General features: G+C 29.2%; 1 protein-coding gene across 5 annotated transcripts in view; it reads left to right on the top strand.

Annotated features, from left to right (window-relative positions):
• ed (echinoid) overlaps positions 1–13,359 on the top strand; it is a 470,092-nt gene that overhangs the window by 427,992 nt on the left and 28,741 nt on the right. For all 5 annotated transcript variants that reach the window (XM_067047437.1, XM_067047430.1, XM_067047419.1 and 2 more), the window contains exon 3: positions 2,592–2,852. In XM_067047437.1, the coding sequence (XP_066903538.1) occupies positions 2,592–2,852 (261 nt within the window). The remainder of the gene's footprint in view (positions 1–2,591; positions 2,853–13,359) is intronic.

The raw sequence follows: 13,359 nt of genomic DNA, 5'->3' as shown, positions 1-13,359 counted from the left end.
TTTTTTATTTTAGTATGTATGAGAACATTTATCAATATTACCTATTGCCCACAACTGTGTGGCAGATTGTAATATCTATCAATAAATAAATCTATCTATCAAAAAAAAAAAAAAAGAAAGAAATGTTATTGGAGTTCTATCAGTGGGTAGATTCTCCACTTGTTTGTATCATGTCACTATGTCACCTACAGCAAATTTACTTTTACTGAATTTTGCACATAAAATTTTGTCCACATCAATTTATTTTACCAAATATCATGAAAACTACTACCCCATACAAAGTTACATGTCATAAACTAGCTTTAATTTGAGTTCTAATAAACTAGACCTCTTTTCGTCTATACTTCCTGAGATATTATTTTTCATACCAAAAAGTCAGTCGGAACAACTAGTAATTAACATTTTGTGAATTTATTTTATAAATATCATAAAAACAACTACTACGCAGATGAACGTTGTAAACTACTTTATAGTACATTTTACAAGCTTTCAATTGAGTGCTATTAGACATCTGTACTTCTTGAGATATATTTTTTCATAAGTCAAAAGTTTTGTATGAAGAGCTAGAAATCACTTATAAACTTCTTTATAGTACATTAAATAAACTTTTATTTTAGTGTTACCTATATGTTAGCATATGTACGTCGAATGGTTTTTGAGATACAGAGTTCTTAAAATAAATTCACTAACTACTTATTTTTCAGTGCATTTTTTATGAAATGTTGCTTTTTAAAAAGCTATATCTTGTGAACTATTGAACGTAAATAGCTATATTAGGGCTCATATTTTAGCAAATTTACTCTACTTTAAATGATATTCTATTGGGTTTTTTAGCGTTGTTGATAATTTTAAAGATATGGAGCCCCAAAAGAAAAATTAATTTTATTAAATTACCGCTATTTTGTTTTTCCCTTACCTATACGTGACAGACTTATCAATTTAGAATAATAATTATAAATAGTTTTTATTAAAGTAATAAAAAAAATAAATAAAATTACTGACTTTTTTTTTGGCCACTTCAGCTCTTGTACTACCTGCAAAGATACACAAATAAGAAAGACTTATTTGTGTCGACGTTTCGACCTGAATATCTGGCGTTCAATCGGGCTGAAAAACTAAGCGATATAATAACCTTATTCAGAGAAAAAAGAAAATAATTACAAAAAAAAACTTGGAAATATATATAACAATGAATTAAGTAGATAGTAGGTGATACTAATAAAATAGTATAGTCAATTTGGCAAACATTTTGAGGCATCTTAAAAACTTTACGTTTTATATGGATTAATACTGGCAGCGTATAGGTTACACTCATGCTCTGTGGTATGATATATCTTCACCTGTAATGTGTAAGGTAGCTAGAAGGACTCCTCTGAGAGAGATTCCAGTTTCTATAGACAATGGTTGTCCTTGGTATAAAGGATCCTCTCTTTTATATTCGTATGCTTATCTTGTTCTCCAGTTGCATTATTTTCCTTAAAAATTATATATACCACTCTAAGCAGTCGTATAAATTACTTTTTTCTAATTAAAACAAATTTTAATCCACTTTTACAGATTTCATTTTATATTTTTATTCATTCTGTAGTGAATGGTAAAAAAAACAGCGTGTAGAGGGATTATTCTGTTGGTTTCGAGTACAAAATTAACAAGCGTTTTTCCTCGTCCATTGTAGCATTCTTTAAAAAAGGGTTTATTTAGTTTTTATTTCGTATATTTTTCATTATGGATATTTTCTATTTCTAATCCATCACACATATTCATTGATATTATTATTTAATTTCTCTTTTCTGCATATTTCAACTATATATGGAATATATAGGAAGGGAAAGAACCGTGCAAAATTTCGAATTCGAGTTTACAATGGAAGTAGCGGCATCCTTTACGAAAAGGAAAAAAATTACAATCTTTTCAAATAAAGTCGTATGAATTGCAGTGAATGGTTCTTGGTTTGTAAGAAACAGCCAATTGCATCGGGAATTACAAATAGAGACAATAGAGGATTACATAAAAAAAAAAAATTCTTTTAGTTCTTACCTACAACTTGGGAAACCCAACCAGAACCCGAAGACTGAAGCCCAGGCTGCTGCAAGACATCCTGTTATAAATTCTATAATTATCAGTTCTGTTATTATCACTCTAAAATTTTATTTTATCTTAATTTCTCTTTTTTCCCATTAGAAGTCAATTATATATTGTGCTAAATCTATAAATGACATTGTTTTGTTATTAACTTTACTTTTATCTTTTATTAAGAATTAATATTTTAATCTATTTATTTTATTTTTTATTTTTTTGTATGAGACTAGAACCCTCCATAATCAGTTTAAAAAAAAAAAAATGTACCTTTTACATGTAAGGCCCACCAGGCAGATCTGGTATTAAATAAATGACACAAAAATTGACTTGGGTTGACCACTTTAATGATCACAATTCTTTGCTATTTCTCGAGTTCCAGAATTAGATTCTGCCAATATATGCGTTTTAGACATTGTCATTAGACTTATTTTATCTATTCATTTCATTTATTGATTTTATATTTTATTAATAGTTTTTATTTACCATTTAATTTACGAATTTTATTTTTCCAGATTGGACTTTAGGCCGGAGGAAGGTCGTTACGACTTGCACATCTCCAACGTCAGCTACGAACGTGACGATGGAAAGTTCGAGTGCCGCCTCAAAGTCAGCGGTAGCGGAAAAGATATCCATTCCCAAGCTTACAGGGTCACCGTACTCACCCCACCTGGAGCTCCTAGGGTGGGACCGTCATCGAGTCCTACCGCAACGGAGGGGAAGCCTCTGGATCTCACCTGCACGTCCAGGGGTGGGAGTCCGGACCCCATGGTCAAGTAAGTAAAATATTAATAATAATATAAATAAAATAATAATACAGTGCAAACTCGGTAATTCGAACTAATTGCTGTAGAGAGATGTTTGGATTAAATAAAATATTAAGAAAATTGGTGTAAACAAATTCAACAATATGATTGTAATTAACTATTTTTATTTTTTTAATTTTTACATATATTTTTTTGAAAACTTGACAATTTAAAGTTGTTTTTTTTATTTTTATTTAATGCAATTTACAACTGTACAAAGTAATACAGTAAGTAAATATGTTGTATGTTTCATATACACTTGAAAATCTTGGGAAGGAACCACCCATTGGTGGTTCTTCAAACATTAATTTTAATTAGAAGGTCCCGTGGCCATCTTCTTTTCAGACGCCTCAGAGAATTATCAGGGATTGTTAATGATGAAAGATTAAGAATTAATGGGTTAGGATGGTTAAGGAGTTTGGAATGAAAAGACGCATATCTGTTTTGGGCCAAATCTCCAACGAATGGGATGTTGAGGTCTTTGTGAATGAGTTTATTTGTAACGTAATAAGGAGCATCAAGAATTATACGTAGGATTTTAAATTTTTAAAAAATAAATCTATTTTAAACAATTTTTTTTTGTCAGGTACTATGAGTCTTTTGACGTAGCTGGTCACTAATCAATGAGTAATGCTATGTGGTCATTAAATTTTTTTAAATTATAACATTTTTCAGTCATAAGTGAATAAAAACAAAAATCTATAAATAAAAACTACAAAATACTATTTGTATGGATTTATTTAAAACGTGATATATAAAAAATGAGTTCACTAACAAACTTGTACTTTATATATTCCTATTATTTATTAAACTAGTTTTACACCATCAAATGATTTATACAATAGATATAATGTATTTCTAATTCTAACAAAATATATTAAATAAGGAGAAAAGAAAAAAAAAAGATTAAAAATATTGTCTGATCTGACTAGCAATCGAATGAAGTTTGGGCTGCACAACTTTGTATTTTAATAATGTTTTTCCTTTCTCCTCACTTCCATAGAAATAGATTACCCGATATCGAAACTAAAAATTTACAATTTCGTTTTTCAGTGTAATTACGCTAAGTTGCCTATAGATCGGTATGTTAAAATTGTCCTTAGAACATTTGCACTTTTATTTTTAAAAAAAAGTTATTGCCTGAATAGTTTTCTCAAAAAAAGTTACTTTTTTTTTAACGCCAGTTCGGATTACTGCCATGTTCGGAGTACCTAGTATAATATTATACTATATTTCAATATAATCATAAAGATGAAAACATAGGAATATTTAAGAAAAGAATTCGACTTATCTGGGACTTATGGGAAATATTCGTAATGAAGTTATTGATCCAGTGCGCCATAGATACAACTGACTACAGAGAACATCAATTAGTACTAGAAAATTGCTTCAGGTTGTTTATTATTCCAATCGGTAGCTATAGTGTACATACCTGCAAATTGAAAGGCCTAATCGAGCAAAAAGCCCTTTGGAAACTGCCCTTACTCTGACTGTGCCAATCCAAACGTTTGCATGATTCTGCCTGCAGAGGTCCGACTACCCGACGTTTCGAATAGAATTAGGATATGCAGTTCCATATAGACTATAGTGCAATTATCCTTTGAAGAGGAAACTATCTCTCTGTCTCCTATATGCATAATAGAGATCTCTGTGTTCTAGTGCTCTATGATCAATTCAGGTCAGTTGTATGAGAATAATAAAAAAAAAAGGGGGAACAAATGTATAGAGGGAGAGGGAGATAAAGGGAGGGAGAGTCAAAATTATATAAAAAATGTTCTGAAAAATCAGTAGTTAGTGAATTAATTGTGGAAATTCTATATCTCAGGAACCACGAGACGTACCGAAGTCTATTAGCACTCAAATTAAAGCTAGCTTAATATGCTATAAACTAGTTCATATGCTAAAATAAATTGATTTCCAGTTGTTCGGACAAAATTTAATATGCAAAATTCATATTCATATGCAAACACCGTAAAAACAACTACCTCTACGAAGATAAACATTAAAACCCACTTAATAGTATACTCAAATATCTTTAATTTTATTACTGGAAGACATCATGAACCAAAAAGTTTTCTCCGAACAACTAGAAATCAACATTTCGTGATTATGTCAAGTATCATGAAAACAATAACTCTTACGAAGAAAAACGTCATAAAACTACATGATGGTACATTAAACTACCTTTGAATGCTAATAGACATCTGTACGTTGAATGGTTTCAGAGTTATAGATTTCTCAAGGTAAATTCTATAACCACTGATTTTTTTGAAATGCTTCTTAAAAAACTGTATCTCGGTAAATATTGAACGTAAGTTGGTCAATTGTTGCTCAAATTTTTAAAAAAATTACTCTACTTTAAACGATGTTCTATTAGATTTTTTATTGTTGTGGATAGTTTTAAAGATAACGAGATTCGAATAAAAAATTTGGCAGACTCGTCAGTTTTGACTTGTAATTATACATTGTTTTCATTAAAGTAATCAAAAATTGGGGTGCAATAACTGATTATTTTTTTTTTTCACCGGACTCTTATACTATATATTATTCACCCAATCAGTCATATTAAATACATTGTAAATGTAAAAAAAAATTGAAAAATTGTTTGTCAAGATTGAGAATCGCCAGCAAAAGTTCCAAGGATTTTAAGAGTTGCACTCTGTATATAAAATATTCCTACTATATTAAAGATTTTCGAATTCAATAATTAATAGGCTTTAAGATGTTTCAATGAAATATTTTCACTTAAAAAATGTACATTTTTAAATTCCACTACTAATATGTTCTTGGAATTTGTTTAAAAATTTCATAGACATACATAGTAATATATGCCATATAGATTTGAGTGAAAACGTATTAGAAAAAATTAAATAACATATTTTTTTAAACTTGAAAACGTAAGATTAAATAACTGCAAAAAAACATCAATAAATAGTGTAAAAATATACTAGAATAGTTACCATAAGATAAATCTGTGATAAATGACACGCGAAAATGAAATTAAGAATGATACGGTATTAGATTTTCATGAGTGTGGTCTACTCAGCTCCGTCATTAGGGCTTTTTCTACTTTTCTTTAGCCCCTATTTACCCGAAAGCTGTGAAGAGGACTGGAGATAAGTGAAAAACAATTTAATCGAATAAGAAGAAATTTGGGAAAGCAATCAATACCTGGTTTCACTTCGGAAAAGCTATCTTGGAATATGATTTTTAGCTGAAAAAAAAAAATCTAGTTCTGCCTTTTCAATTTTAGAGAGATTTACATGTTTTACTTGATTACAAAGGTCTATTATTTAAACTTTAGACAAAAATATGAGTACTAAATAATCTATAATTGGCGTTGCACATAGGTGGAAAATACCGTTTTTTTTTTTTGCAACAAAAAAAAACTTTGAATTGTTTAAATCTTCAGTAATTCACAGGGTGCTGAATGCATATTACATTCATGTAGATGAAATATTTATCAGCTCAGAATTTTTCATTTAGTGGCGGTTCCACAAAATGAAAAATTTTGACCACCAACCATGGTTAGGCAATATAGGACTCCAATGGGATTCTTTCGAAGAAGTTTGTTGACCGAATGAATTAATCATGGATATACGATATCCATATATACTCTGGATATACTCCTCTTCGATTTTTATTTTTTTATTTATTTATTTTTATCATTTTTTTTTTACTTTTATCATGCCATAGGCGTTTTGCGTTCGCGTTTTGTTTTGCGCCTTTAAGCAACAATCAACAACAACAACAGTTTGTTGACCGGATGAAGTAGTTGTAGGAAAAGATAGCCCGGATGGCGGTCATTAAAGGTTCTAAAATAGAAGAATTTTTTTTATCTTATTCTTTTTTTTAATTTTTACTATATTTTTAGGGGTAAATATATAAATCCTAATTTTTCCATTATTAAAAACTTTTTTTCCCTAAAAATAAAATGATATTATGATTGATGGTAGTTAATTTGATTGTTCTCACCTTTTATTTTGGTCTCAATACGCCAATGAAACTTTAACAAACGTTTCTCCAATATGTACACTTTTATGAGAAAATAATCTTATCACAAAAGTCTATAAAGCTCATTATTTCTGGCCTATCAAAAATGTGCAAAAACTATTTTTTCTAGTATTAAATTAAAAGTGGCTGCAGAAATTTAGAAAAAAATATTTCAAGAAACAACCCTTATTTTGAAAAAAAAAATTACAGTTTGTACTCTAACTTTCGTTGATATTGGTCGAAATATTTTTTGTTGGATAGTTTAAAACGAAATAACAACAACTACTAAACACTCCCTTTTTCCCAATACCGAAAGGGATAGGTCTACGGCACACAAATATTTTTTGATGGGAGAACCAATATGGTGAATTATTTTATATTTTTATTTTAAATATGATGTGATCAAATATTTTAGGTGATTTATGTATTTCTATTCCTGACAAACGGAGCCAGAATTAAATGTTGAATATCATCCCGAATATTTGTAGCAGTAAAGTAACAAAGAATGTACCACAAAGGCTCAGATAGGATTCTGTGATAGGAATTTAATGAAAATGGTGAAAGGATGTTAATAAAACCATAATTAAAGGAATAAACAATAATTAAAACTGGAAATTTCATTGGACACAAAATTGCTTTTCATGTTTCAACGGGTTTCAAATACACACGTAATCAATATTCCGTCATATAGTAGAGACACAACGACGCATCCAATAAACCTCAATGGCGTATATTGCCACCCACTGATTTTAAAACAAATCTTTGAAAATTGATTTATCCTGAATTACAGTGCATAATCAATTTTCCTAAACTACAAGAGCAATTTGAAAAGCCTTTTCGACCATGAAATTGCTTTATTTGAAATTTATAAATGAGGCTCTATTGGATTTCAGAGAGTCAATATTTGAACATTTTGTATGCAGAAAATCAATTTATCATATAGGCTTTTTACAATGGCCCCAATGATTTTATTGCAATTGTTTCATAAGGAACATTTAATTATAATTAATATCGCTAATCGTTTTTTTAAAATATATTAATTGTAGAACGAAAATGTCATACCGTAAAAAACGTAAAAAGTATTTCCTTACCTAATAGTCACCATTTGACGTCATTCTGACCATATTGGCCTGTCACTAAAACGTTATATAAATGACAACTTGAAAATTTAATTTATAGAATCGAATGCTCATTAAATTAAAGGAGTTCCTTAAGAACTATAGATTTTTAGCAAGGAAAAGGGCGAATTGGCGTTTATAAAACAAAACTTTTGCTAGGAGAAGCTAAACGTATGTTCTTAAAGGAAACCTTCAGTAAGGTGTTCCTTAGGTACGTTCATAAATAACCCTTAAAACACAGGATTAATAAATAACCCTATAAACTATGTTCAGGACGAAGCATAACGATAGGATTTAATAATAAATATTATCATTAATGACTAGATTTAATCGTTTACTATTAATTTAGTATTAACATAGCGCAAAAAATGTCTTGGCTTCTAGTAGTATCCTAGCAATTTACTGAAGTCATTCTGACCATCTTTGTTAGCCACCAATAGCGGTCCGAAAATTTAGTTTTTCTAGAATCAATTTTTTTTTTTAATTTTCGAGAAAATTAACACTTTCCGTTTTATTAAAAGTTTCCATTAGATTTACAAATTAAATAAATTAAAATTAAATTAATTACGAATTCAATGAATTTATTCAATATTAAATTGTTGGTTAAATTAAATTATTAATTATTATTAAATTAATTAATAAATAAACTAAATAAATTAAAATTAAATGTTCTCTTGTATAGAAAAATTAATTGAAATGTTGTAATTTTCCTAAAAGAAAGATCCTTTGCTTGAATTGTTTCTAAAATTAATGGAAATGTACTTACCTCCACTGTGAAGTTAGCCATCTATATTTATTGTTTCTTATATTTATTACTTGTTATTTTTAAAACTTTTTATATTTATTACTTCTAGCAAACAAACATTAATGAGTAGTTTTATTTATTTCCTTACCGCACTCCCGACCATCTGAGTATAAGAGCCGGAAAGAAAAAAAGTCAGTTATTTCACCTCAATTTTTTATTGCGTTAATGAAAGCTACGTATAATTACAAGTCAAAACTGACGAGGCTGCCAAGTATAAGTAGGGGGAATAAAAAATGGCGTCTATTTAATCCTCAAGCAACTATAAATCAATTTATTTTAGCAAATATCATGAAAACTACTTCTCCTACGAAGGTAACCAATAGAAACTACTCTATAGCCCAAAAAACTAGCTTTAATTTGAGGGCTATTAGACATCTGTACGTCAAATAGTTTTTGAGATATAAATTTTTCAAATTAAATTCACTAACTACTGATCTTTCACTGCGATCTGTACATTTTTAGGAAATATTGCTTTTTAAAACGCTAAATCTCGAGAACTATTGAACGTACATAGCTCTATTATGGATCATATTTTAGCAAATTTACTCTACTTTAAATGATGCTCTCTTAAGTTTTCCAGTCTTGGTGGTGGTTTTAAAGATAAAAGATCCGAAAGAAAAAAATTTTTTCATGTTTTTGAAACAGGTGCCATTTTTTATTTCTCCTACCTATACTTGTAGACTCATCAATTTTGACTAGTAATTATAGATAGTTTTCATTAAATTAATCAAAAATCGGGGTGAAAAAATTGCCTTTTTTCTTCTCTTGTACTATTAGTTATAAATCGATAATTGAGAAACTATTTGATTCCTCGTTTTTATCGATAGTATCTTTTATAAATCTCTGTTTTGTTTCTTCATCAAGTGAAAGCCACATCTGCAATTTTTGCTTTATCTGTTTTCCACAACGAAGCCATTGTCCGTCCCGTGTGTTGAAACGAATACTCTCCGGTCTGAGCGACCTTTTTGAGTTGACTGTGAATGAGTCGGGTCGGGATCGGTAGCTTTGTTCTCTTGTAACTCCCCCCCTCCCTCACTGTCGATGAATAGGGCTAGGAATCAATTCATCCAATCACAGAGTTTCTCTCTCTCTTTCACACACTCACTATCGTGATAGAAAGTAAAAAAAGAAAATAAGGAAAAAGAGAGAGAGAGATTAGTAATTATTATTCTATCACAAAAGTGAGGGTTTCCACTTCATGTGTTTTCTTTTAACTGAACGGGAATATACTTTTTTTTTTTAATTCTTTTGTGTTTGAATTTTAAATAAACTCTGTACAACCGTGTATTTCTAACTGACAATGAAGTTCTATACAACTTCCTTGCTCGATTTTAATAGAAAAATCTGTTATTGAGATCAAACACCATATGCAATGTAGCATATTAGTTTTATTATTTAACCTTTGGCAAAGGGTATTCAATTTTATTATTTATTTTTAAGGAAAACTCTTGATATTTCTTATTTCCTTTATTTATATATGATGGATATTTGGAATGAACTGCCCATTAAAAACCTGTACATGTTCTATTAGATTTAAATTATTATTTATTTTTTTATACAAATAGTAGTTTTCATGATACTTGCTGAAATAAAATGATTTATGAACTTTATTTCAGAAACCATTGGACGTACAGATGTCTGTCAGCACTCAAATCAAAACTAGTTAAATTTAATATAAAATAGTTAATAATGTTTATCTTTGTAGGACTAGTATTTTTTATAATATTTGACAAAATAAACAAAATAGAATTTAATTTCTGGATGTTCGTATAAAATGTTGAATTTTTGAAAACATATATTTCTAGACCCATAAGACGCACATATGTCTGCCAACACTCAATATAAAGGCATTTTAACTTACTATATAGTAATTTATATCACTTATCTTGTCGTAGTAGTAGTATTTTTTATGATATTCACATATGAATATAAATTTGGCAAATTAAAATTTGTCCGAACAACTATAAATCAATTTTTTTTTAGCAAATTTCATGAAAAATACTATTTCTACGAAGGTAAAGGTGATAAACTTTTAGTCCATTAAACTAGCTTTAATTTGAATGCTAATAGAGATCTGTACGTCTCATAGTTCTTGAGATATAGATTTCTCAAAATAAATTTTTAAAAAGCTATATCTCGAGAACTATTGGACTTAAATCGCTCTTTTAGGGCTAATATTTCAGCAAATTTACTCTTCTTTAAATAATGTTCTCTTAGATTTTCTAATTTTGTTGGTAGTTTTTAAGATATAGAGCTCCGAATGAAAAATTAATGTTTTTTTTAAGGTTTTGAAACAACCGCCATTTTTTATTCCTCCTTCCTATACTTTGCAGACTCATAAATTTTTAGTAGTAATTATACATAGTTTTCATTAAAGTAATCGAAAATTGGGGTGAGATGACTGCCTTTTTTTCTTCCCGGCTCTTGTACTATGAACTGTTCAAGTCAATATTATCAGTTAATTACGGCTCATAATATTTAAAAATAAACGTAGTAAACAACGTCCACTGATTTCACTTTGAATTTCTGAAATAATAAAAACCTGATTTATGAAATTATTCAATACTTTACCCCCCCCCTTCCCTAGATATTTTAAAATAAACCTCAATTAATCGTTTCTCTTATCGATATCAGCTTTCGATTCTCGATTCTATCCCAACTCGTGACACAGACTCGCTGTTCTACAATAGTTCCGATTGGTTTTCATTAGAGCACTGTAACTGGATGGAATCGTAATTTCCTTCTGAAATGATAACGACCCTCCACTGCTTTTCCTTACCAAGATCCTGATTGATCAATTATTTTAGATTAATTCCTGTTACTGCTTCTCCGATTGGTTGGAAATGAACTGATGAGCCTTTCCTCTTCTGGAAATGAAAAAGGGGGTGGAAGAAATTTCTGCTGGAATTTGGTTTGGAACAAAGTAATATTAAATTTTTTTTTAATATTATTTTATTAATCATTTTATAATATGAGGAGAAGATAGTTGGGGGGGAGGAGAGGTCAAAATATAACACAATTAAATTGAAATAACTTATTTAATAGTACCAACGTTTTGGCCAAATTTTCTAGCCTTCATTAGGGCTATAAACAAAGAACAAGATAATAACCAATGAATACAAAAAAATAAACAGAATAACATAAAGTAAATAATTGTACAGAATGCAATCACTTCTTTCATCATTTTATTTGTTATTGTTATGTTTTTATTCTTTTGTATTCATTGGTTGTTATCTTGTTATTTGTTTTTAGCCTTGATGAAGGCTAGAAATTCTGGCGTGAAACGTTGGCACAATTAAATACGTTATTTCAACTTATTTGTTTTATATTTTGACCGCAACCCCCAACCATCTTCTCCTCATATAATTTATACACGGTCAGCTATCTCTCATCATTATTCTATAATATGGATGATACTCAAACAATCAACGGACATATTTCTAATTCTATTTCAATAAAATGCTTACCACGACTCACAGTCGTTTAGGAAACATTTCTTTCTGCTAGGCACGATGGATTAATCATATTGCAATATTTTACAACTGTTCTCATTGTCATGGCTGTTCTAGAACTACATTTTTGCATCCAATTACGTTTTAATTCTATTTTCAGACCTTTCTCAACAGATTTTTTTTTCTGTATCCCGGAGTTAATTGAGAGTTTACAAAAATTATTTTTTGTGTTAAAACAGGCTATCGCTTATTTAAAAATATGTCCTAGAAAAAATAAAAATAGATAAAATATTATTGTAGACAAATAAAAACACGAAAACAGAGAAATTCAAATGGCTTCTAGGTATCGTTAGCAATCACTTTACTCTTTTTCCTTTCACACAAGTAAAAGGCCGAGAAGGAAAAATCACATATTAGTAGTATTGTGAAATTGCGGTGATTTGATATAGTTAATGTCCTTTTATTTAAAAAACAAAACTCGTTATAATTATGAAATGATTTTGGTATATTATAAGGAATCAGTTAAGATTTAGAGGGTTAAAGTTAAAGTTAGAGGGAATTCAACATTGTATATAAAAATGTGGAAAATGTACGAAAGGGCTAGATGACGTAATAGCTGAGTACATTGGGATGAGGAAATAAGGGCGTCGCGGGTTCGAATCCCACTAGGGTCTTTTAATATTTATTTATCGGAAAATAAAAACCCCGTTAAATAAATCTTGACATTATTACTCCGAGGCTTTAATGTGACATCTATATTTTAAAAAAAGTTTTAATATTAGTTGTTTTTAATTAGAAATAAATATATAAATTATGTCGGAAATAATATTTAAATCATTTAAGAATTTTCATTTTTACATGATATGTATAAATTTTTGTTTTCTATTTTTGTTCGAAAAATAAAACAATAATAAATACTAGATTATTCTGACATAACTACTTATTCCCTGTCAATCTCCTTGTATCATCCTGGAAGTGTTCTCCTTTTTTTCCCTCAACTTCAAAAACTGTTGGGAGCAAATAAACGTAAAGTCGAGAGACTTCGTTGGAAGTTTTCCTATCGTTCAGGTGGGTCTTCGATTTTGTCTCCCCACTTCCTTAAAACTTTA

This window comes from Halyomorpha halys, unplaced genomic scaffold (assembly GCF_000696795.3).
Source record: "Halyomorpha halys isolate HHAL.00 unplaced genomic scaffold, Hhal_1.1 Scaffold507.1, whole genome shotgun sequence".
Lineage (NCBI taxonomy): Eukaryota > Metazoa > Arthropoda > Insecta > Hemiptera > Pentatomidae > Halyomorpha > Halyomorpha halys.
This window is presented reverse-complemented; position numbering and strand designations above follow the sequence as displayed.